Source organism: Dromaius novaehollandiae, chromosome 8, assembly GCF_036370855.1.
Source record: "Dromaius novaehollandiae isolate bDroNov1 chromosome 8, bDroNov1.hap1, whole genome shotgun sequence".
Lineage (NCBI taxonomy): Eukaryota > Metazoa > Chordata > Aves > Casuariiformes > Dromaiidae > Dromaius > Dromaius novaehollandiae.
In genome coordinates, this window is record NC_088105.1 from 33,517,386 (window position 1) to 33,544,272 (window position 26,887).

Here is a 26,887-nt window from a genome sequence, read left to right on the forward strand (position 1 = left end):
TTTAAGATAGCACAGAAGTACTGCAAAAAGCTTTATTCATTAAACAAAATTTTAAACAAAGGGAAACATCTCAAAAGATAAGATATTTTCCAAAGATTTCTGCATTTTTTAAACAGATAAAGAAGCTCAGGATTCCAGACTGTCCTCAGAAGAAGTCGAACAGGCTCAAGAGGAGGGGGAAGGAAAAAAAAAAAGGAAAAAGAAAAAGAGAGAGAGCACAGCATGGCATAATTCTGTCATGCAGCTGAGCACTGTCCTACAAATTCCTTTCCTCATACGCTCTGTGTCCCGAGATGCCCCATCCTGCCCCCAAAACAGATCCTTCGCTAACAGGACAGAAGGAGCTGCTCTGGTCCCAACACTGATGCACTTATGCCTGCAGGCAGTCCCCTGGGAAATTATACTTGCAGCTGGTTTAGGCCTGCGTGTACTTTTGGACTCATTCGCACAAAGGAACTGCATCCGGTGGCAGAAGCCGCACGAGGAAGCCAAGCGGTTATCACCACTTGTGGGTCAGAACCGAGCGTCTAGCCTGGGGCGGATGACAAATGCCAAACAAGCCGCCAGCATACATGCATCTAAATGGGAATGAGGAATAGAACAGGAACCGAAACAGAAAGCTCCATACATCTGAAAATCAAATTCCTCCTCTATTCTGTTTCAACCCAAAAAACTGCAGCCTTTACCTGGGATGAATGAGGAGCTACAGATTTATAAGGTTTAATCTCCAAAGCCAAAAATTTCAAAATCAACTAGTTATTTAGGTGTCTGATTTGAGGCATGCTACAGAGGGGTCTGATTTTTTTTTTTAAGAAACACTCCCCATTTGGACTCCAGGACCCTCTGACATGACTCAGTGTCAGCATTTGAAATGGCAGCACCCAAGAACCACCAGCTGCTTAGGGTAACCTGAGTTCAAGCCTTCAGCTCTAGAGCAGACCTCAGCCTTTCCTTGCCAGTGGGACAGGACTGTCCAGCTGGATACCTCCTCACCATACTGCTCCCACAGGACATAGTGGGGAAGGCACAGGCACATGAGCACAGGACTGGTGTCCAGACTCCATCTCCCTTGCAGTTTTCTTGAAGTACTGATTAAGGAACATGGAATGGCATAAAACAAAGTGCTTAATATCAAAAGTTATATTAAAGTATTTCCAATGATGGAAAGGACCACTTGGCATCTCTGTTGTACTTTATCAATTTATTTTTGGCAGTAATTTAATTTGCAAAAGAACTTCTTTAGGTAATTAAATGGCAACGTGAATACATATACAGGGAGAAATTTAGGTGATCATTCTAATTAACATGAATGTCCAAAGACAAAATATTCAGTTCTTGACAGAACTAAATACTGGTTTTCACTTTGACCAACCAGTCAAAGTCACTTTAAGACCATTTAAAAGTTCACACTTTAATTTAATTTCTATCTCAGGTACAAAGAAATACAGTATTTGTTTCCAGAACTAAGTAAGAGAGATGTGGACTATCTAAGAGATCCATTTATAAAGAATATGGCCACAACGTTTTCCTTGTTCATGCCAGCACTTAGTCCTGGCCTGCTTCCAGCTTAATTAGTTGTTCTCAGTTCCACATTCTGGCCTTTTATGTTTATAGGTTAGAGATTGTATCTTTCCAATAAAAAGGCAATTTTCCCCCTTGTTTGACTATTAAAACACAGCTCCATGTCTGTAATGAACTGAATTGAAATTCAGGAATATGCAGGTACAAACCATTTCTAATCATGCCAACAGTAATCAAATGGTCAAAGCCAGCTTTCCTCCTGCTTCTGCAGACCTGCAACAACTACAGGGGAAAACGCACAAACAACTTCAACCCGACAGCTTCTGTTCAAGACAAGTGTTCAGAGAGACATCAGCAAAAGTTAGCCGAATTTTTTGAGAGTCTATGAAGTTTTCCTTTGTGCTGTTTTTTTCTGTATGCTATTAAGCTCACAGGATAGAAAACTTTAGAGCCCTCTGCATTGGACAGTTGAAAGTAAAAGCCTCTAGTTCACATTGACTCGAATGGAATTTGTCATTTGAAAGCTAGGAATTGTCTCCAGAACTTGTAGAACACTACGATTAGATTAAATGATTTAAGTATACACTCAGCGTGTCCAGCTTTTCCAGTCAGACACACCTATAAATAGCAAGAAAGACGAAGAGATCATCAGCCATATGGGCTTCTTGGAAAAGAAAAAAAAGAAAAAAACCCCACATTCTAAAACAAAACCCAACAAAAGCCCATTCTGCAGTGAACGCTACTTTGAAAAAAAATTATACATGTGAAAGCAAGGAAATTGATACTGTGATCATCTCTCCTGATCTCCCATATACGACACAAAGATCTCCCTTGAAGCAATTCCCATTTGAACCTTAAAGATGACCATGAGAGAAAATACACTGCAATCTTTAACTGCCTCCTCAAGGACTTTAGTATCCATTTCTTGAATATCAGCCTCTAGCTTCTTGGTTCTGTTCTCCTAGGCCCTTTCCCATTATACTCAAAAAGTAACTTTCATGTTAATAAATTCCCTGCCTTCCCTGCTCAGATCATGGATGGATGAGTCCCTACATACAGATGCAGATCGTACCATTCTCTTGTCTGATGTCTGTTTATCCAGTCACACTAAGCTCCAGGACTCTTTTGACAAAAAGCAAGTTTTCTAATTCTGTTCTTTCATGTGGTCCTTCAGAATAGGTCAAAAGTATGCCAAAAACAACTGTTTACACACTCATGGACTATACTTGCCTGACTGCCTTTGGAAAAACTGGATTTCTGAATATTCACTGCAACAAGCATTAAGTTGAGAGGAAGCCAAGATACAAAGGGCACACCTGGGCGATGGCATGGACCCAAAAACCCAGGGTTCTCAGAAACAGAATATTGATCTAGGCTTTTTCAGAGACAGGAACCGGATAAAGACGTCTGAGATAGACTCATTCCTCAAAATATTCTGTTTGGCTGGATCAAGAAAGCTGCGTGCTTGTCTCCTTCAGCGTCAAAATGAGAAAGGACTAAGTTCTTCTAAGGTAGCAGTCATCTGACTTCCATGGGAATTTATGAATTCTCAGCTGTGTTGTTACTGTTAACAAGAGCTGACAGTTAAATGCATTTCATTAACAGAAACCAGAATGAGAATGACAAGACTTTAGCAGATCAGATCTGTAATTGAAAGGGTGACCAATGTAAGGAACAAGAACAGTTTGCCAGGACTGCGCTTGACTCTCACCTACACCAACAACAGCATATCTCCTAGATACGGCCTGTCTACCTTCTACACTACTTAGCATAGCATCAACAAGATGGAGATGTCAAGAGCAAGCCTACCCCAGCATCAGTTCCCCCTTGCATGTCAACAGCGGGAGCAGAAGTGAACCCTACTGAAAGAATGAGTAACAGAAAATGAAACATTTTAGCAGCTGAAAATGCAGAGAAGATTAACAAAGGCATAGTAGGAGGTGAAGGAGATAGACTGGTGGTTTGTCAATTGATTCTTTTCTGTCTTCGAAGAGGATGCATCCAAGGACACAGAATAACCAAAATGCCATAGCTAGAACTGAAAAGATGCATTCACTGAGAGCTGAGTAGAGCTTCACTGTTGTTCCTGAGCAGTAAAGAACAGAAGAATAGGAGAAAATCTGAAAGTAATCCACTCTGAAGACATGCACCTTGTGGGTCAATCTTCCTTTGCAAATATATTTTGTCACTGAAAGCTCTTTCCTCAGGTTCACTAAATCTGGAGAAGTCCTAGTATCAGTTGATATATGAAGGTTATTCAGGCTGATTATATAGTTAGCAATTGTTTTTCCTGCTACCAAGTGTCCAAAAAACAAAAAAAGAACCAAAACCCCACTATTCATCTTATCATATTTAGTACTCTATCTTCCCCTGCTATAACAGCTTGCTCAATTACCTTGTCCACCTGCTGTGCCACATTCTTTTAGCTCTGTTTTGGGAAAGAGAGGATCGTTTATGATGTACTTGCACAGCACCTACCAGAATAGGACTGTGGCTTATGGTCAACACCGCAGTGTTAATGCATATCAATCACTCGAACATTGAGGCTCTCTTGCTAGCTTATTGCAATTCAAATTAATATACAATACTTAGTAATACAAAATGTGGTCAGTCTAGAAGGCTTGACACACTTCCACAACATCCCTCCTGCAGCTTCTGACGTTCTAGAGGACGCACACAACCTTATTATAACCCCTCCCATGATGCAGCTCATCACTTCCTTGCACAGATTCAGATCACTGGTCAGTCCACACTGTATTTAGGGACTGTTATAGTTTATAAGGAAAACTCATTCCCTCACCCAGCTGCTACTTGGAGAGCCAAGTGTGGTGGCCCCAGCCTCCCTTCTTCCCAAGGGCATCGTGAAGAGGCACCATGGAGGGGTCAGGCTTTTCCTGGTTCAGGCAGTGCTGGCAGGCTGCCGGGATAACTGCTGTCCTGGCCTCGGTAGGCTGGAAAGCTACCATCCCCTTGGAAGCATTTGGACGTCTGAATGGCAGCGCTGAAAGAGAGGGGGCAGCTAAGCCCACCCTCCCACCGTCCCAACTGTGTTCCAGTGCTATTAGAAATCCAGCTGTTCTCTGCAAACAGGCAGGATTTACTGTTCATATTTTGGTTAAAGAGACAGATGAAATTTCCCTTCCCCATCCATTATCACTGTATAATCTATACAATTCATCAGCCCAACGGCTGTGTCAGTAAAGAAAAGGGAAAGGCAATATTGGTATTCAGAGCACACACGTCACACAAGACAGCAGGTTTATGATCTGCGCAACCTGAAATAAGCACTTCTCTTCCCTGGGGACCTGGGTTAACACCGAGTAGCTGCACGTTAAGTCGCATACACTTCTATTAATATACATCCTTTCCAGCCTGGGAGGGGAAGAAGAGGCAGAACAGCTGTCCCGCTCGCACTGGCACAGGGCTAATGCCTTTGCAGCTCTACGCTGCATGTCCAAAACCGCCACGTCCCTTTCCTGACCCCAGCCCCTCCATTTTGGTGGAGTGCTCTTCCTCCCGCTCCCAGGCACCAACCAGGCAAAGCCGCCGGCTGTCAGTCAGCTGTCGGGTCTCCCTCCTCCCAGGCTAGCCTGACATCCCCCCTCAGCCCACAGCCAAGGGCAGCAGAGAGGAAGTAATCTGGTGCTAGATTAATTGCTCCCTCTGCCGTGCCAGCACAGCTATGTTGGCTTCTGTATTTAAAGGGGGCGGAGTGGGAAAGGGATCCAGTGGACAGAGTTTTTCCTTTGCTTTTCTCACCTGTATGTAAAGGGACACAGCAAGCTGCATGGAAACAGCTCTTCTCCAGCTTCTGACGCCATAAAGTCCGTTTCCCTGAATGCGCATGTTGGCCCACTCAACTTGTTACCTACTAAAATAATCATTTCCTGCTGTTAACAAAACAACAGTCCTAGGAAAGAAATTCTATAGGCAAGGTTGCATTTAAACATAATGACCACCCAGGAGATCAGCGGTCACCACTGCCCTTCTTTTCCACTACTCCTGGAATAACTGCACAGCAGCTACAAAGATCTCAGGCTGTGGCTTCAAAATTGTTTTAAGCCCATCTCACAGAAGCTACCAGTAAAAGAGTGTCCCTTCCTGCTCATTCCTCCCTCCTGCCTTGGTCCCATTTTTTTGGCTGCACTGGGAACCAGGTGAGCTTTTTTGTTTTGGTTTGCTTTTTTTGTCAGGCTAATTTTCTGCAGGATCAGTCTCTTACCTGGCTTGCTGCATGGCCACACAAGCACTCATTCCGGCTCTGAGGAGAGGCAGAAACTCACAGCCAAGAGAGAGGCAAAGAGGACTGAACTGCCCCTTTTGGTACCAGCATACGTTTTGCTTAGCTTAAAGCAGCTGTGAAACTGCATCTCCAACCTCCCCCTGCTTCAGGAAAAAAAAGGACTTGTGTGCTAGCAGCTAAACAAGTACCCTTTGCAGCCACCAGCTAGATTTTCAGATAAGCACCAGTACTTGCTTTCAAGAGCTCAACACCTTGCAAGCTCCTTCTGAGACTCAGCACTTAGCCTTGTTTCTTTTAGGAGACTTCACCTATGGGAATTAGCCAGACAAAAAGGTATCTTCAGACACAACAGAGGAGACATTACAACAACTCTGAACCACTTAGAGATCGGTTCCTGGGAAGGGTGCACACAAGGATCTGTTGTGCCACAAAGAGGAGGGTGCCGGGGAGCCAGCGTGCTGACCATGACATACGAGTGGAAACCTTGGGCAAGCGACAGCCTTGCCACTCCCCGGAAGTGATAAACATCCTCCGATTATTTAATGTTGGTTTGTTAATACAATATTGTTTTAGATAATGGATTTATTATTATTTAGATTTGTCTCAGGATTGTTTTCATGTTACATGACACTGCCCTTAGGACTAATATTATAAATTATACAGCAAGCTGCCATCATTTTAACTGCTGCAGTTTAAAAAAAGAAAAGAACAGCTGTCACCCAGGAAAAGAAAACAACAAAAAAGCAACCTAAACAAACATCCCTTAGGCTGCCATTGTTTTCCTAATAACTTGGATGGGATTTCCCTCTCCCCACACACAGAGCAGCGGTTGAGAAGGAAGGCAGGACTTTTCCACTGAGAGGTGATAAATCCTTCCCAGATGGACTAGAGGTGACTGTTGAGCCTTTCACCTGTTTAGCATGATAAAACCTGACTGCAGGCAGCGGCACTCTTGCAGAGACCATGGGAGTGATCACTGGTTCCTCGGGATCTTGTACAAATGGGCGCAACTTCAGAAAAACCCAGGATCTCTGTCCACAAAGCTTTTCATAACGAGTGAGTCCCTCAGCTGCCTTCCTGGACAGATGGTGAATCTGTAGGTCTAGGTGAGCAGATGTTGCTTAAATGTGGGGAGAAAATAAAGAATGGCAGCTCTGCTGAAAAAGATTGTGAGATGCGGAACAATCCAAAACAGGGACGGAGACCAAGCACACACCGGGCTTTCTTGAGCTCCTGGACAGTGGGCAAAACACCCTCCTCACTCCCTGCCTTTTTAGTTGTTCATCCAGAAGGAACAATCACCACTCTCATTAATGCAGAATTTGAACTCAAACTGGTTGGAGGAGGCGAGATAGGGAACAGCCTGACTCAATGGCGTTGAAAGCTCAAAGATAGCTTGAACCCCCGGATCCAGCCCCAGCTCTCTGGGCACCCTCAGGATGGCACGCAGCCCTTTTGGCCCAGGACGAGACCACGCAGACAGGCTGGGGCCGAGTTCAGCCTCCCCAGTACTTCACTTTCCCAGGTGCGCGCACAACTCAGGGCTTGCAGGCCCTATAACACAGGCCCGGGCAGCACAGTTCACACACGGCTTTGCCTCTGGCTCTTTATTTCTGCCAGAACGCACCCCTTTTGCTTGGGCCAATACTTGCGACAAGAAGGGAAACCTACACAAAGGAGTGGAAGCAGGCCCATGGAGAGGCGTAGACTCTCCTGAGTTGCAGCCCTCATCGCAAAAGTCACTTCTGAGCACTTCCCCGAACTTGACCTTCACTAGAGCAGCAGCAGCATGAATTTCATTTGGGGCAAGGGAGGTGGGAAAGCTTGGGCATTAAAGAGCCAGATCGTCTGGCCATTGCCAGCAGCTCCACAAACACCTTCCAGGCCACGGCCCACCTCCTGTTGGGGAAACGGCCCCAGGGCCACCTCTCAGGCCCATCGCCGTTGTGCTAATACCTGCTCTATTTCCAGGCACTTTTGCACAGCATCCCTATGGCAAGGGCTGGGCAGGGGGATTGCTCTGGTGCATTTGCAGCGAGGTGCAGTGCATGATACAAGCTGACAACGTGTGTCATGCAAGCAGGCAGCTGTCCGCAGATCACCACTAAATAGCCAGTTACAGGCACGCCTTGCACCTGCCTCTGGAAATAGCTCAGTAAACCATACCAGCAGATGGCACTTGCAAATACACAGCATACTTCTTAGGTTGTGTCACAGCAACAACTTCCTGCGTCTGGCAAATAGCCTTTTCGGAGCAGCCCTCGAATCTTTTCTATCAGCTCTTAAATGCCATGGATGATGGCCTGGCAACCACAGTTAGAGCAGTGGCGCTCAGCTCACTCCGACATTAGACAGAGACCAATCCAGCATGTTTCTCCCTTCTATCACTTGCGTAACTAACAATATAACACTGCTTTGATTGCACAGGTATATTTAAAGACATCATTTTGCTCAACAATAATACGGCTTGGTACCTACATAATGCCTCAAAGCCAAGGAATGCAACATGCTTTACACACACGAGCAAATGCAGCTCCACAGCTAATTTTAGATATATGAGACCTAATTATTCCTAAATTGCAGATGGGGAAACCAAAACATAAAAATCTACAGCAAGTTTGGCTCAAGTTAACTGCAAGTCATTTGCAGAATTAAAACAAACAAACAAAAAAACCAACACTGGAGACTTTGCTCCTTTGTTTGCTGCTATGAACAAGAGCTCAAATCACCATTCACAAATACAAGCTAGATTTAAAAGACAGAAAGAAAGAAAGCCCAATGTATCTAGTTACTTTACTGAAAGTAAAGCTAAGAAATCCAAATGGGATTATTCAGACCCAAGAACAGCCCTTCAGGAGGGGAGGAAAGAAAGCAAACATTTCAACCATGTCATCATTAATACCCTGTTAATTACAAACACGTTCTAGAAGACATAAAACCCATGCAAAAACTAAGTCAGCGAAGGTCAAAAATAGGCTCCTACAACAACACACAGACATAAATGGCCCTTAAGTACGAATCTTCAATTCACTTGCCTGGGACTCATGAGCTGGGTGCTTATTGGCTGCATAACATCTCAAAGGTAATAATCACGAATGGTGCTATTTAAATGGAAAATAAATAGCCCTGTCTCTTTAAGGACATCGTGTCTCATTCTTGGTGGAGTAATAGCAAATATAAAAAAAGCTATGATTTCTATATTTCTCATTATGACTTCTCTCCCTGCTCGTCTAAAAATAAAAAGCCACTCTGTAGCTCCAGATCAATCTAACTAAAAGAGCTCGCTTACAACAACAAAACAGCAGCTCTGACACTAGTTACGTATTCATCACATGTGAAAATGGCCCCATAATGCTGCCTTCAAACCCTTCCAACAAGTTGTATTAAATTAGGTTGGGCTTGGATTTTTTTTTCTTGCACCAAAAGCGAAATAAATATAGCTTTATTTAATGCTACTAAAAGGTTCAGATTCAACTGGAACCCCAAGGCATATGGCTTTGTTGTTAAAGCACATATACTGACTCTATTGATTGGTGCAGTCCTCTGTGCAAGAGAATTTGTCACATCAATAGCAACTGAAAAATACTCAGGAGCTGTAATATGGTTTAAATGAGCAGTTACCACATCAATATAAAGAGCATTTTCAATGGCAGTAGATAGGAACCCTTTTGCAAGCCTAGTATTTGTTTTAAGATAAAGGGTGACAACTTTTTATTTTTTTATTTTTTATTTTTTTAACAAGGAAGCTTTTTTTAAGTAATGGTGAGCAAAACAGTAACCACTGTAAATGTCTTAAGATCACAGCATTCAAAGGGCAATAAAAGCAGCAATGGAAAGAAAACTTCCAAGCAGGAAAGGAACAGCTATGCTACAAGCCAGATGGAAGTCAGGGCCAGAAAAAAACATTGCTGCTCACTTGCCTCCCTGCTCCTTTCCCAGAGTGCCCCTGTGTCGCAAATATGAATCCATCCTACGCTTGGCTTTCAAGGGCCCCAATCCTGCCCACTGCATGAGCTGGAAGGTTTGCAACAAACACACACAGGACACAGGAGGAAGACGGCACAAAAAACTCCTGAACTAAGGAACTCCTGTCCTCAATGCCAGATAAGAGGTGGGGGAGGAGAGCGTCCCAGCCATGCCCCATCCTCTCCCCTCACCACGGTGTAAGAGATGGGGGTACAAGGAAACCACTGGTCCCCTCATTATTGCAGCTTTCCTCTTCGTTGCTTTCCCCCTTGTTATCAGTCTGTTTTCTTGGCCACAGCCATGTTTTTAACCAAATGGGTCATCAAAAGAGCCTTGGAAAGCCACCTTAGCTACTGGGGAAATGGGAAAGGGGCAGGGAGAAGGGAGTAGCTCCGGGAGCATCACTGCTCCAGGGGGTCCCCATCACACAGTCACCATCTGCCACCTCCCTCTCAGCAGTCCCAGCCATGAGGCCGGATATCATCTGCCTCCAAATGAGCCACCGTGCCCCAGCTGGTAATAACTATCACCTAGACAGGTAGTGAGAGACTCACTGCCCTGAATAACCTGCCGTCCAAACCAACAAGATAAACAAGGTGCAAGAGGGGCCCCTGAGGAGTAGGACACAAAGCCAGCAGAGAATCAGGCTGGCAGAAAATGAAGCGGGGTCCCACCCCATACAACCCCATGCCAGAGGGGACCGAGGATGCTAAGGCTTACTGTCTGAAGGGAAACCGGACAAGTACTAGGAAGACAAATCCACTGCATGTTACTAAGTAGACAGAAACCACATCAGCTCAGGAAATGTCTAAAAGGGAAATCACTGAAAGCTGGGAGACTACTTGCGGGGAAGCATCATATAAGCATCTGCTGTTCTTACCCTTCCCTTGGCATCATCAACTACTGGATTACAGGATCCAGCCCTGACACAGAATGGCTGCTTTCACAGTCCCTCCGAGACATAGAGCCCTCTGCTCCAGCAACAACATTAGGGGGGAAAAAAAAACATAGGAAAGCCATGGCAAGGAACAAATCTCCATTCCATGGGACTGAGAAAAATCCCTATTTTTCAATAATAAGATGCAGTTCTATTTTTTCAGGGGATGGAACATACCTTCCGTGACTTGGTGTAGTTTTAGAGTATAATTCTCTCTCAATAACATCCCTTCTTCCCTTAGGTTAATGTACCACCGACATTTTCATCACTCAGGCAAAAATCGCACTGAAGGAAGACGAGAAGTGGCATGTGCTGCAAGTTTTGAAGGAGATGAGAAATTTCACACTATCCTGATATCTTCTGGGTAACTGCTTATTTTATGATGACTAATAGGCAATTACTATGGTAATACTGCAATACAACATGTGTGAGGTTTGGGAATGAGAAATTATAGGTAACTACTTTGGACTCATTTCTATGGTAACAAAAAGTAATTGTCATTAAATACCAGTTATATTGCGGCTGTACCTGGTAATTATAGATTTTTTATGCCCAGTAACATAAATAAAACCAATAAATTTATTCAAAAGGTCTATGATTGTTTACTTATACGTTGTTATATAGAATACACAATGACAAACGCCTAATTAGGAAAAATAAACTCCATTGAGAGCTTCATCTTGTCATCTGAGATGGATACTCTGTTTTTCAATTCAATGCAATGTAGGAATTTCACATGCATGAAATGAAGCTAAGAAAAAAAACCTTCCCCACCAGAAAACTAGGTGAAAAATAATCAAGAGAGATATTATGCAAATGACATTATGCCTGTGAGTAGCCACATAGCACAGCACCACAACTGATAGTAAGAACCACACAGCATATCCAGTCACTGCGCATGTTCCTATACACATATATCCAGGTATAGGTATCTCCCCCAAAGCAGTATTGACAAAGATCAAACCCAAAATCAGCTCTCCCAAATGTTACAATATATAGTTCTGATTTCTAGCCAAAATTCTGGAGAAAGCCACATATGCTTTTCCTGTCAACAGATCCTTTGTACATTACATGTGAACATGGATGCTGCACTTTGACTACTCCTAGAGTCTCAAAAATAAAATCCACAAAAACCTACTCAGGATCAACCTGAAGTATTTCATTCAATCTGAAGCCAAGTTTTCTGTTTGTATTTCAAACCCTTCAAAAAAAGCCTCTTTGGAAAAAAAAAGATTTTAAGTAGCACCATTAACAAACACAAATAATGAAGATTTTTCTGTCATAAAATGCTAAAACTAATGGTTTAATTAATGGTTTTCCATGTTTTTCAAGCCTTTCCAGTTCCCATTTTTCACCAGACACTGCCACAGCTAACCAACTGAAGGCAACGCAGAAATGCCAAGGAACAAGAAGCCTTAGTGGGTCATGCAACAAAGTCTTTAGAGAACAGTCTGGATATTTTCAACTGCCTTGTCATAGCATTTCTGGGATATCTCACTGAAGAGCTGCCCAGACCGAGAAACACATTCTTTTTGGTGCCAGTATGGGGTTTCATCTCCGGACGGCGAGGCTGACAAATTGGAACTAATCTAAGACGGTTTGGTACACTCATCTCGCCTGCAGGGACACATTTCAGCATTCAGCTTGCAGAATGCCAGCTTAGGAACAGGCTCTCGATAAAGAAAAGTTCAGGCCAAGCCTGGGGATGCACGACTTTTAAATCAAGAACACTTTTTTTTCCTTGGTCTAACCCCACCTCACTGGGGACGGTAATAGATTCAGAAGATGATAATGCTATACCACAAACAGAAAGAGAGAGAGCGAGAGAAGTCAAGAAATCTGTCTTCCCAGCACTACTTGTCCTTTATTTCCTAAAACTGTTTCCCAGTTTAATCCATCAAAGAAGGTGGTATTAGTGTTATGGAAGAATTCACAAATATGTTCACTCCTGCCATTTTCTGTCATGAAGGGGCAGGGGGGGAATCAAAACATGCCCGATTCCTGGAAAAAAAAGTCTTTCAGTCCAGCTGGGAGCTGGGGAGGGGTTACCAGCCAGAACAGAAGGCAGATCAGGCTAAAGAGCCACCATTTCAGCTAAGGCAAACGATGGCATCGCTCTGTGCGATTTAATTCACCGGCCCATGTGGGGCAACATTTTCTGCACACTGTAACTGTAAAGAGAGTTACAAGTGCAGTGATACCAGGCTTTAAAGAATTGGAGAAAGCAGCCAAGCCTGTATTTCTGTCTTGGGAGAGATCCTACATCCCTGAACACAGTAAACAGCAAGTCCTTGTCATTCTCCTGAGTGCTAGAAAGAGCTGGATACAGTTGTGTGGCAAGAAAAGGACCGCGGGCTTTTTTAACCGAATGAAGAATGAGTGTAATGTAGGAATTACATTTACAGAAGGGTCCGATGCTCACAAACTGGCAAACAACCAGTGCTGTAAGTGGGAGCCACCCTGATTAGCCGGTCAGAAATTGGACTGGTATTAAAAGCAGGTGAACTCTGCGCTGAGGGCTCCACTTCTCCGCACTTAACCCCTTAGACACTTGTAACCAGCCAACTCTGACCTACTGTAGTGTATTTGGCTCCTGAATTTTCATTTCTTGTCTCTTTTCAGGAAAATGGGTTCAGCAAGAATTAAACGTTCTGATTTCTCAACAGTCAGTCAGAAACCTCACTGCAAATAAAGTCCAGTAAAGGTAATTTCACCAACTCTGTGAGTTTATGTACAGAAGCCACAGCTAATAAGAGATTGAAGTGTGTTAGTTCACTTTCTATTAAAAGATTTATGCACTAAAATTACAAGCAAATCATGACTTTTATTAACGTAGTTCTAAAAAGAACCTTTTAAAATTGTATATAGATCTCTCAAACATTCTACATTAGAGCGAACGCTTAAACACCTCTTCAGTCACATAAGACATGCTGTGTTTTCACCCCCAACTGTACGAGTCCACAAATACCCCTTTCACAAACTCTTCCATATACTTGGATACGTCAGCTAAGTTTAGCACCCTGATTCACCGGGCATCGACATTCATTTCCATGACCATTTCTTTCTGAGCAGCCTGAACATACGCAACATATAAACAACCCTCCCCACAGATGTTTCTGTGCCGCAAGCACCCGTGCTTTATAGCTGTGATATTAAACTCACTTGTTGCTGGTTATGAACATTTCACCACAAGAAAGTCCCTGTAGAGTCACAACCCATTCACTCTGTTCTCTTGAGAATGAGCAACAGTTTATAGATAACAGACAATTCTTGGCATTATTGTTGCAGTTTTGGCTTAAACTCCTAAACCTCAGTGCATAAGCACTGAGAACAAAGGAACAAAGATTTTGGAGAAGACCACAGGACCTGCACCCTCCCTGAGAGTCCCAAATCCCCCAAAATTATGATGAAGAAAATCCCATCAGCCAACTGTTACCATATGGTCCTGTATAAATGAGTGGTTAGTTCCTGTTTTAAGCACAGAAGAACCAGTATATCCCATCCGTTCTATGGAAACTGCTGACATACTCAGGCTTTTAATGGTGACCACTGTGCCTTGGTTTCAGAGGACAGCAAAGTGCATCCCATAGCACACTGCCAATGGTACAAAGCTGTGTACTGGAGGGGTGGGGGGAAAAAAGTCTCTCTCACCCTGGCAGGAGATCAATTTACAAACTGAAGCATGAGGTTTAATTACCCATTTCATTATCTTAGCTTGCATAGCTCTGAATGTGAACCTTCAATGAACCAAAGAAATACTCACTAGCTGCTACTTTGAGAAAGGAGGAGATAACAGGAAGTATAAGTTCAAATGACTAAAACTGCTTTTGCTGCATACGGCACCACGGACCTCGACTGCAATAGCAGGAGGACTGTCCCCAGCCGGCAGACCTGTATTATACCATGATGCATGGAAGACTTCTCCTGAAAGTCCTCTCTATGTGCTAATCTGAACAAAGAACCAAAAAACATGAGATAGACATATGTAGCCAATCACAGGGAAGTATCAGAGATAAAATTTCAAATACCAGCAATTGATCCTTGGAGATTTTTCTTTAAATTCATCCAGTAAATTCAAGCAAATAAACTGTGGGTTTTCTATGAGCAGGAAATAAAGTGTTTGCTGTAAATTATTCACTCAGCACTAGTTAACTACAATGCCGACACATTACTAGGCTTTTTAATATTCTTCTCAAGATAATAGGTAGCATTTTGCTTATTACCCTCATTTTTAAGTTATTAGTTACATTAGACCTTTTGTAAATAAAGTGAAGAATTGCAAGCAAATCAAATGCTTTTCCAACTACCTCATTAAAAGTCCTTTTAGTTCGGGAGAGTTGAAAATTCTGCATATCTTGAAAGGCTAAAACAATAATATACCATCAAGCTCAGCAATTCCAAATAGAATTCACATGCCCTTTCATAATATCTGGGTTCCCAAAAGACTTTTCAAATTGTGACCTATATGCATGTCTGTAAAGCTGTATGCACCTCAAAGGGTATAAATAATAGTCCAGGGAGAAAACCTACAGGGCAGGTGAATTTATGGAGGGAAAAGAAAGCTACTTAATTACAACTGAGTTGCCTAAATGCAGTGTCCCTGGAATAGAGTAAAGCAATATAGTATCAGATACTAGAACCGTTTTTAGGGCTCTCTTCCTGGAAGGTGGTGTAACCATTATGGTAAATTCCTAGTGATGTCAGATGCCACTACTGCAATACTGCTCTACATCTTCAGATCAGCCACGAGTTGAGGGAATATCAGTGTAGCTGGAGAGAGACCATGCATCCTTGGAAGTTTGACATATAAAAACATGTATATAAGCACTGTGAAATCACCCAGACAACTCCCTATTTGAGTTCAGCAAGCAGCATAGCACAGGAGGGCTAAGGAGCACACATCAGAATAAAGAACAGAGCCAGCAGCACCATTTTCTGCATCTTCTAGCTTCTTCCTCAGCTATCTCCCCAACCACACAGTAGCCTGGTCTTATTCTGCTTAGCAATGCAATACCTAATTAGATCAAAGCTCAAGGCAGCCTGGCTACAGATTGCATTGTGTTATTTAGTCCTGCGCTGTAAGCAAAATTGCATACAGTATATTACATTTCTCAGGGGCTTCTCCACACAACTATGTGATAGATGTAATTGCCCCCACAAACAAATCATCAACTAATCAACTGCTTTTCATTATCACCTCCAGCAGCACATCTATTTTGTAAATAAATGCATTAAGAGCAAACAATTTTAGGGAAAACAAAAGATTATCTGAATACATTCTCAACAGAGGAGGAGGTAAAGTAGTAATTCAAATACTAAAATGAAGCAAAATTAGCATAGGGTAGCATGATTATTCCATTCCACGTATCACTATCTATTACAGTACAATAATAGACTGAAATCTCTGACTTTAATGGATGATCTGGGTAGTTGAAGGGAACTGTGATTGACTGACACATTTACATAAAGGCTGATGAGCAGCATAATGAATGTATTTATAAAACATAGCTAAGGTCTAACTTAAGCTGGCTTTGGCTCCCACACCTAAGGAGGCCTGCACAGCAGATATCCTGGTATATTGGAGGGAGAGCTGCTCTCTACCTTCTGGAGCAAGTAAATTTGCCATTGAGCCCACTTGCTCAATGGGAATTTCAGGAAGTTTACAGCCACACAAGAATCTCCAACTTAGGAGGAATTAATCAAAACAAACCATATGAAGTTTGGTGCAAAACAATGCAAGGCACATAAGGTAGCTATAATGATACGCAGATTCAGCATTACACCCCATACCTGTAATTTCCTAGGTATACTCCATCAGGATTGAGCATGGGTGCAATCTTGAAGACCAAGTGATCTCTCAGTACTTTTGCAATAGGATGCTGGCTCACAAGGAAATCAATTATACCTGAAAGAAACAAACAAACAAAAAGAATGTGAAGAGGGAGGTTTACAGTGCCGACAATCACCAGCTATCTCTGAAGTTTCACGTGTGAAAGATTAAATCATCATTCCCCTTGGATCCCACTCCTGCTTCCAACAAAACCTACGATTTCCAGTCACATAGCACTAGTCACCTTCTGAAAACTCCAGAAATAATAACCTTAAGGATAAATAACCTTAAGTCCACCCTGATAATGCAAGTAAAGTATTGCCACGTTGTCAAACACAGTCAAGTTACCACAGAGAGACAAGTTACTGCTCATCAGCCAAGCCACAATAACAAACCATGTTTCCTCTTAACTGGCTCAGTGGTGAAGTAAAAAGTATTAACTTAAAGCTTGCACCTTACATATCAAGCACGCATACATGGGCACCTACTGCAGCCCAGCTCATGAGTGGTGATTTGTCAAGCTGAGGCACCTCAAATGCATTTGAGCATGTATCTAGATCTCCCCTCAACTTGTGGACAGAGAGATCAGATCATCCACAGATGTAAACAGGTATAAACAGCCTCACTAACTGGGAGAGTTACACCAACTCTGTACCAGGCACAGGATAACTGTCGGATTGATAGTCCACAATGGATAAGACCAGATTCTTCACTTGCTGTACACCCATAAAACCCAAGAGTAACTCCACTTCAAGCAGAGCAGCTCCCTTAATGGGAAACAAGGCAAGGGACAGGGAAGCCAGATCTTAAGTGCCTTTCCTCAGGTCACCACGAGCACCGGAGCCCCGAGGGGCTCCTGCTTCTGGGCCCTGAGCTCAGGGAGCTCCTGAACATCCCCTTGCTCCAAGGCTGCTGCCAGGGCAGGAGACAGGCAGGCTGGCAGTTAGAGTCATCGCTTATCCCTCCACTAAGTTGATACTGACAGAAATAGCTTCCAGGGAATGAATGTCGAGATAAATTGAGTTCCTGTGTAATCTCAGGACACCCACAGACAGGTCATGACAATTTGCTATTTATTGTAAGGTCCATCCTGTGAAGCAGGAACCATTTACTGAATTTCCCCAGAATAAATCAATCACTATGCTCCAGTAACAGGATAAAATTAAGCAGAGAAAAATTAAGGCTGATCATCAGTAAAATTTCACTAATGGAGAGCTCTATTAGACTGTGGAATTGTCTCTCCAGGGGAAGAGTGGAACCCCGTCATCAGAAACATTTAACGCTGGACAGGGCAAAGCCCTAGGGAATATATATAACAAGCAATAACTCAGCACAGAAAAGACAGAACAGACTAAGGAGCTGACTGCAAACCTGATTTTTTTTTTTTTAAACAGTGCAATCAAAATCTTTAAAAACAAATGAACTAAAAACCAGGTACATGCGGGGTTAAACACACTTGGTTTTAGCTTGGCTAAAAGATACATTAAAGATAGGCCCAAAATCTCACATTCTGTACAGCTCCTGCATTTGGCCTATTTCCTAAGGCCTAATTTTGTATTTCAAATACTAATAAATTTGAACCTATGCTGCTATTGAAGTGAATTCTAATTTACTGAGGCACATGGGGAAAAAATAAATCTTCTGAAATGTCTAAGATGATCCAGGTATAATTGACTCTAAACATCAGCAATTTTTTTTCATCTATTAGTGACTAATGCTGAAGAGGAGTAAGTCCCTTTCTGTAACCAGGTCTTCCTCTTGAAAAGAGACTAAACCTGAATTTCAGAGGCAAATTAGCATATACATAATTATATTGCTTGGGAAATGTTTCTGCAATTACCTCCTCGCGACGAAGGAAGCTGAACATCGATCTGCTTTTTGGCTGGTAGTGTGTCTTTTGTTCATTATACAACAGCAAGAACAAGAAGAAACGACAGGGACACAGTTGGATCCCGAATAACTGGGTTTACTAACTGTATGCAAACATGAAAGGCTTAGCTATGTTAAACTGTTGCTCTGACTGTTTTCTGGCAGTGTCTAAAACATAATGCACAGTAAGCACACCTGGAGGGCTCACAACTACTTAAAGCGATACAATCCTGCATCGAGGCCATAGCTCCCCGAGGCAGTACGCCACGTTTGCTTTTAAGGAACTTGTGACAAGACTCAAAACACCACAGCAATTCAAGTTTCCTAGAAGATGTGAAAGAGTTAACTTTGTCCAGCACATATACTTCATCCCAGACCAGGTATGATCCATCCAGCAGCCACAACACAAGTGGCATAAAACATTGTATTGCATTCTCTGATAATTTGAAAAAATATGATCATAGCTTCACCACAGACTTTGATGGAAAAGGCTTGCCAGGAGACCTGGTGGTGCCCAGAGCAGGTACCTGCAGCAAGGAAGGCCACCAGCACTTCAGGGGTAACTTGACTGCTTTTCATTCAGGAGGTAACACGAGAGCCCGATGCATCAGAGTTTCGTTCTTACGGTGACAGTGCTGGGGAAGAGGCTTGTGAAGGTCCTGCTTTCCACGCAGCCTCGCTCACAGAGCTTGGCAAAGGCAGCTAGAAACTGCAGTTTCCTGTTTCACACGGGAGATTATTATTCCCCAACCAAGAACCTGCCATAATGGGAAAGGCGCTGTATAAATGTGTAATGGGTGAGTCTCTGCCCTGCACAATTCACTGTTGCACCAGACTGAAATGAAGGGACTGACCTTGGACACCCAGTAGGTTAACAGCAAAATAGAGCTACCATCTCCTGATGTACCAGGATCTATTAGAAGGTACTGCAGTCAAGTTCACCCAATCCTAAGTGATTTACTTTATTTTCTTGTTTAGGAGACAGTTACTTAAAATGGAGCAGGTCTTACCCCACGATAAATATATGAAGCAAGAGTTAAAATAACTAAGTCCAACCTGGAAGTAAAAGCAGTTCCAAAGAGCATAAGAGAAGCATCAAATGAAAATGCACATCTACGTACACACGCCTCACCATAAAATTATTGTAAGCATCAAAATAATCAATATAATTAGCATACAGCTTTGTCTTTCAGAGGAACTCAATGGTCTCTGGATCAATAACATTTAAAATAAAAAGATGGATATCAGACTATTAAAAAATACCATCCCAGGGAACTTGGTCCTCCTGTTAATAAATCAATACAAACTAAATTTTACAGCTTCTATAATCAGCAAGAGACATATCAGTGTATCTCATTATGCCGGGGTTAAGAATTTGGCAGCAACCAAAGCCCATTTAATATCATTTACTTCAAGGCAGACATGGCAATACAACAGATGCCCTAATTTATTTGTTGATCTTTGCATTAAAATAACAGTTTGCTGGTAAACAGGAAGGGTAATGATGCCAGTCACCCTTGTTAGTGGCTAATAATTGCTTAATTTGTCCACTAATTGACCTGTGCTACTGTTGAAGCACTGGATCGTGTTGCAGGGCATGAAGTAAACAAGGCCACTGTAATGTTACTTTAGAGAATGACTTCTGGAAATAGAACTACTTATTGCTATAAATTTTCTCTTCACAGATGAGCAGATTAATTGGTCTGCCAATTAGTCTGCTATTAAAGAAAAAAAGGGCTGCCCACAGATTGGTTGGATCTTCGAACCGTGGCCCCAGTTTGGGTCAAATGAAATAATCCAATCTGAATCAGTCACATCAGCTATAAAAAATAAGGCAAGTATTATTTTAAAACAAATCTCAATGGCTAAAGGACAAGGAAAATAGTTCGATGACCAAGTGTTGGCTCTTCAAGTGACTTTAAAATAAAGCAGAGAACACAATGAAATGGTCCTACTCAGACACATTACAGTGTGGAAAAGTTTCCCAATTAAAAGCAGGAAAACAATATAGATTATTTTGGGTATCATCCTTTCTGGAAAGTAATTAAAATCATTATTTTTCAAAAAATAACATGCAATTATAGATGCTGCCTGAAACCGGAACAGCTCAGAAATCAGCATTCAGCCATGACATAAGAGGCGGCTTATCCCTAGTCCGCTAAAAATCAACTGGAGTCTTTACATTAACTTCAAGGAGCTTTTCATAATTGTTGTTAGGGAAAGAAAAGAAAGAACTGAAAACATGGAAAAGGGAAAACAATGCTGACAGCAGCAGGCAGTTCGATACTCAGTATAATGGGGCCAAAAATTTATCAGTGGATCTTTTACCAGTCCTTCTTGGTAAACAGAGCTTCACTGAAACTGTGCTAAATCAGGACCAAATCTCCGCTACTCAGAGTTGCTTCTCTGATGATATTCTCTCTGAAGACCAAACACACTTTCTCGAATTTCTCTTGCCTTCTGCAACTCAGTAACTCAGAGCTTCACAGCTATTCCAGTGCCAGCTCCTAGGGCACCTCTCTGCCTTTAACCAGCTCAAAGTATCTGCTGGTGCTTCGTGAGCAAGTTGATCATTCCCTCTTCTATAACACGTCCAGACTTCTCTGCTCACGTGATTTCCACTGCTCTGTCTGGCTGTTTCCTGAATCAACACCTTTAAACTCTGTTTAAACTTCCTGCCATCTCTAAGATGACCTTTCTCCACGTTTGATCCTTCCAAAGCAAGGCCTGTCTTATTCTCTGTTTCTCCCTCACCACATCCTTTCACTCTGAGTCTGACAATATGTTTAATTATATAACTATATAATACATTTTCCCTGTTCCTATTACTGAAAATCTAATCACCGCAGATCCTAATGCAATATGGCAACTGCTAATGCAAACATATCCTGGACTGTGTCTAGTATATGCCAAGAAAGAAGATATGATTTATATTTTCAGAGACATTTCCTAACACTGAATAGCTGCTGGTCTCCTGCACTAAGCTCTCCATAGACCGTAGGTTAAAGGATGTAACGATTAAGCATTAACCACAAAGAGGTGATCTTCTTTGGAAAACAAATACAAAGTGGGTCCTGAATACTCAAAGGATGCCGAAATCAGTAAGAAAGACGCTATACTTACAGGTTTGCTAAAAGTGGGAAAGCAAAAATTTGTAGGGTTGGGCTTCTTTTGGGAGGTTTTTTTTTTTTAATGTTATGGTGAAAGCATACCAAATAGTAGAAAATTGTAGCTGCTTGGCACAAATACAGCAGAAACAGCAGCAAGACACTGCTGTGCTACCATACGGTTATAAAGGAAAGCAACTCTCTTTGGGCAAAGAGGCCCTTTTCTATTCAGCCCTTGGCCTTTTTCTTGGGACTGCAGGAACAAATATGACAGATAAAGGACACTTCTCTGCTCCAGTATGGTGGGAAAGCTGTCACACTCAACCTGAACTCCACTCACCACGGGTCACAGCAATACCATAGCAGGTGGTCTCTGCAGACCGTGCATCTGTGGTTTCAGTGTGGCCTCCAGCACAGGCCAATAGACAGAAACGATCCAATAATGTCTTATTCTGAAGTGTTTCCAATATTCAACAGCAGCAAGCAAAAAGAAAAGAAAAGAAAAGAAAAGAAAAGAAAAGAAAAGAAAAGAAAAGAAAAGAAAAGAAAAGAAAAGAAAAGAAAAGAAAAGAAAAGAAAAGAAAAGAAAAGAAAAGAAAAGAAAAGAAAAGAAAAGAAAAGAAAAGAAAAGAAAAGAAAAGAAAAGAAAAGAAAAGAAAAGAAAAGAAAAGAAAAGAAAAGAGAAAAGAAAAGGTGAATGGTGATAAATGAGCAGAGCTGACTCACAGCAGGGCTATTGACACGATCTAGCATCCTGCTGTCACTGAAATTATCCCTACAAAGGATCATCACATGGAGTGATCCATAAGCACAGGATCGTTGCAGAGGCTGACTCCACTCCTTCTAATAGCACTGCTCCTCCTCATGCCTAAAAGAAGACTGCCAAACTCAGCTTACACTTTTTAGAAATGTGGTGGGTTTTGGGAGGGGTTTATCCTAACGTTAGTACAGAAGGACTCTATAGCTATGGAAGGTAATGCTTTATTAAATGGTTTCCTGGTCTTTCCAGAGGTGCTTCTCCCTTGGATGCATGGGAAAGTAAAGTTTATTTCATCAGAGCTATGAAACTAATATGGATTAACAGGAGTGCTGCAAAATTATTTATTTTTCCAAAACAGACAAAAAAAAAATTTACATGGTGTTGCAAATACAAACTGAAGGAACACCTCAATTCTTTGTTATCTCTTCTCTTGTATTACTAAATGGGTAGAGAAAACACTTTTCCAATTCTTAAATGAGAAGAGGCCAAACTCATTCCTAGGGTAATTTCAACCAATGCACTTGCAGCAGGGACAAACAGACATGCTTGTTACAGTGTTATGGGAAGGGGAACTCATTGCCTGAAGTACCTCAGTTATCAGTTTTAAGTTTCCAGATGCCAATCCTGATGTACATCTGCATGCATATCTCTCCCTGAGTAGTTACTGCACTTAAACAAGGATGGTAAGATCCAGCACACAAGCTATTTTTCATTAATTCCCTCTAGAGCCATTCTCAGTACACACAAAAGTGCAAGAGAAATTCTTACGCAGAGAGGGGGATGCAATACAATGCACAAAGGCATTAGTAAGCATTCATCAGAATCTACCTTTTAGTGCAGTCCCTGGGCCTCATACCTCCTCTAGGCTGATGCTCAAAATTTCCTTTAACTTTCCCCGAGGACAGGTTCAGAGGGGGCCTGCACAGACCTGAGGGTACCACGTCATGAAAAACAATTAAGTTCTTAGAAAATACAGAGAAGTTACCAATGCTTCCAATGGGCATGAAGCTCTCAAGGGAGACAGTCTGCTGAAAAATGTAATCACCCGTGGCAAGACAGGAACCAACGTGGGCAGGTGAGATGGGTGTTAGGAAGAACTCGATAGCTGAACCAGACGCGTTCCTGATTAAGGTTCATCTAACTCATAGATGAAGAGAACGGCTGATCGATCCTCCTGGAATGATGGGACTTTTTTGATTGTGGAACAGTTTGTCCCCAACTAGACAAGTAAACACTTCAGTTTTAAATAAGATCACATTGCTCAAGTGCAGTTGGTTAAAAGCAACCCAAGAAGTCTTTAGGTGACTGGGATCATCTCAGAAGTTGCTTTTTATCAGCAACCATCACTGCTATCGCAAAACCCATAATAACAGTTAAGTTCCTGGTAGACTTGTACATTTGGCCCCATCTCACATATTTTTTAAAGTTTTAATCAACAAGAGACAAAAGAGTTGCTTGCCTGACTTCAAGGATTCAGCTGTGATAAGCAGATTGATTAGGAGAACATCAAGCTATATTATGGCATATTTTTTCATTTATTTACCATTCCTCTCTCATCTATTCTCTGCTGTAACTCTATGTCTCTTCAAAACACAGGATTAAAAGCAAAGGAAATCTCAAATAATGGGATAAAATGAATGTGCAGGAAATGAATGGATGAATTAGATTACAGCAGATGAAACACTGAGGTCTCAAATGCAAAATGCAGGGAGTTTATTTAATTTGTTACTCTTTTAAAATGAAAATATGCTCACTGACTTGAATTAGTAATTTTCCTGTTTTAAGATACGTTAGGCCATTACAGCTAGGCCTGTTTCCAGAGCAGTGAAATAAATGGAAAACAGCCAGTCTCCCTGGGAATGCACTAGCTCACTGCATTTTGCCAGCCCAGTGAAACAGTGCTAATGTCAGCTCCAGAGTAAACTGTGCTTCTGCTGTACGGGCTGCATGCAAAGGAATTGATAATGACTAGCATCAAATGCTTAAGATGGCAGAGCAAGGCACTATGGATTTTAACTTGAGTTTTAATGTGCTTTGTAAGCACAGACAGTAATTGGTTTAAAGAACGTTAAAAAATTATTGTTCCTGACCTCTCCCTCCCTCTCTCCCTCACTTAGCATGGTGCCCCACAAATAATAATATACCATTCAGTGTGGCTGAAACACTGAACCATCTGAAGGAAGTGAGAGGTGGCGATAGTCAAGAGCCTCCCAAACAGGTTCTGTCAGCAAAAGAGAGAAATACTCCTCTGCCAGCGGCTGACCTGAGTCAGGGCATCCCAACCCCTCACCTCCACCCCTACTCCAGGTTTGCACTCCCTCAAAGGCCATTGCATGCAGTCCTCCAACTGCAGGGACAGAAATCTCTACTGGAAGATCACAGCTGAGTGGCAGGCACGTCTGAAGATCAGCAGATCATAGTGAAGACAGCAAGTAGCAATCACATTACTATTTCACAGTTCTACAATTAAACAAGACTCAGGCTATGCTGGGACCCAAATATTTTAGCTGCTTTCCAGAACACTAAGTTTTTTTTTTTTTTTTTTTTTTTTTTTTTTAAAAAAAGCCTTCTCACACCATTATATGGATACAGAAGATGTTTTTGCCATTACAGCACCATAGGACATCAAGATTGCAAGTTCAAGGTGGATTTGGGGACATCTTGCCATAGTGAAACATCCTAGGACTACTGGGTAATACAATGAACCACACAATGCCACTAGCCAGACTTTCTTGTCCACTTAAGTGGAGTCCCTTGATTAAAAATGGATGAGAGAGACCAGGATGGGAAATAACCTACAAATTTTTTACTTACTTGAAAGAGATGCAAGCATGCACACTGATATGGTTTGTTTTCACACAAAGGCAGCTCCCTCATACCACCTAACTTCAGTGTGCATTGACTATCCCACTCTTTTTGCTGGGTGTCTACATTTAGGCCATGCAAACATCGCATCAGAACTCCAAAATTCCAGCCACATCCCAAGCCTTGGTGCTCTGGCTGTGTTTCAAACAGCAAGACCACACGGAGAAACATATGGGTGAAACTGAGTCAGCCACAAACTGGCAATAGCAAAGTAGAATCAATTCAGTGCAAAAAGTTGATGAGTGATGAGTGTTTGGGATTTCCTATGTATTTTTATGAGCTGTGGCTCTTCCCTCATAAGCAAATTCACATCTGCTTTGGAGGATATGTGACTGACTGCTGGTCTTGGGCCACAGTACAATATCCTGATTTAGTACTGAAAAGATACATATATGTATATATTGCCAGTAAAACATAATTAAAATTGTCATTTCCAGTGTCCAGGATGTGGGACCATGAGCCCGAATGCCTGATCTTCGTCTCTAGCTGGTTTCTGGCAGGCTGCTACAAGAGTCTGCTATTTTAGCACATTCAACTTGAGATAGCAACAGCCAGATTTGCAGGGCAGCAAAGCTAGCATCTTTGGGGCCAAAACCAGCAGATGCATTTTTCAAACATACTCTTCAAGCCCACTAGTGCTGGCTGCACTTGGAAACATGGCAAGTGTCAAGAAAAAAAAAGGTTTGCTAGGTATTGAGCAAACTCTGAAACTTTTCTAATATCACTCGGTTGCCACTAGAGGAGATCTATGCCATTGACAGACCTTTCCCTTCCTCCCTATCCCAAAGATTAGCACTTCCTAAAAACCAGGTCTGCAGAGGCCAAGATGGGAAACTTTGAGGTAATGGAGACAACCAGAATTGCTGGTGACTTCAGAACTGCAGGCTTGAGTACTCTCAGCTCTACTGTCTCTTTTTTTCCTGCAAAAAAAGGAAAAATCAAGAAGCACTAAATGTGTTCCACAAACAGGAGGTGGTGCTCGGCACCTCACATGATCACCCTGGAAGGGTAAAAAGTAGCATTTAATTTTTATCTGTTGACGTTTTCAAACACAAGAGAGTCAATTAAGCATTTTGGTAGAACAAGTCTAGTTCCTACTTTGAAAGCTCTCCAGATACTTTACTCTTATCAGCACCTGGTCCTGCCTGGAGAATAAAATCAGTAAACAAAACTTAGGAGATGATGAGACAAGACCACAAGAATTGTCTCATTGCAAAACACTACCGTCCTCTAGTTCCTATTTATGTAATGTTGTTCTGATAAAACAGTCTTCTGTCATGCCCCAAGATTTGCCCTCTGATGCTTTGGCAGTGTTTTAACAGAGACCCTGGAACTTAATAGTTTGAATCTTTAACTCATTTGTTCAAACCAGCAAATTATGGCCTCAGGACCCATTTTAATGCAATTTATTTTGGGTTATGGGTTTTTTCAGGCTTTAAAAAAGACATGGAACCAGGAAATAGCCACATTCTCAACAACTACAAACTTGGGGGTTCGTGGCAGCAGCAGGCTGCTGGCACACTTGATTAAACAAATGGCAGGATATCAGTGGCACCATTCACCTCATCCCACTGCAGCCCTGGACACACGGGAGTAGTATGCTTTCTCCAGCAACACTCAGGACTCACTGTGAGTGCAGGTGGTACATCAGGTTAATCTCTTCCATTATTTCATGGTATGCAACTCTCCTCTTCCTTACAGCAACGTGATCCCTGCTAACTTCAAAAAATTGGAGCGGGGTAGGTGAATAGAATGAGGCCAAGGCTGCATTGTCTAGTACAAAGTGCAG

The 26,887-nt window shown here is 42.2% G+C and overlaps 1 protein-coding gene across 1 annotated transcript in view; it reads right to left on the minus strand.

Moving 5' to 3' along the window:
• LOC112985226 (AGBL carboxypeptidase 4) overlaps positions 1-26,887 on the minus strand; it is a 588,669-nt gene that overhangs the window by 187,385 nt on the left and 374,397 nt on the right. The window contains exon 5 of the mRNA XM_064516411.1: positions 16,458-16,572. Within this exon, the coding sequence (XP_064372481.1) occupies positions 16,458-16,572 (115 nt within the window). The remainder of the gene's footprint in view (positions 1-16,457; positions 16,573-26,887) is intronic.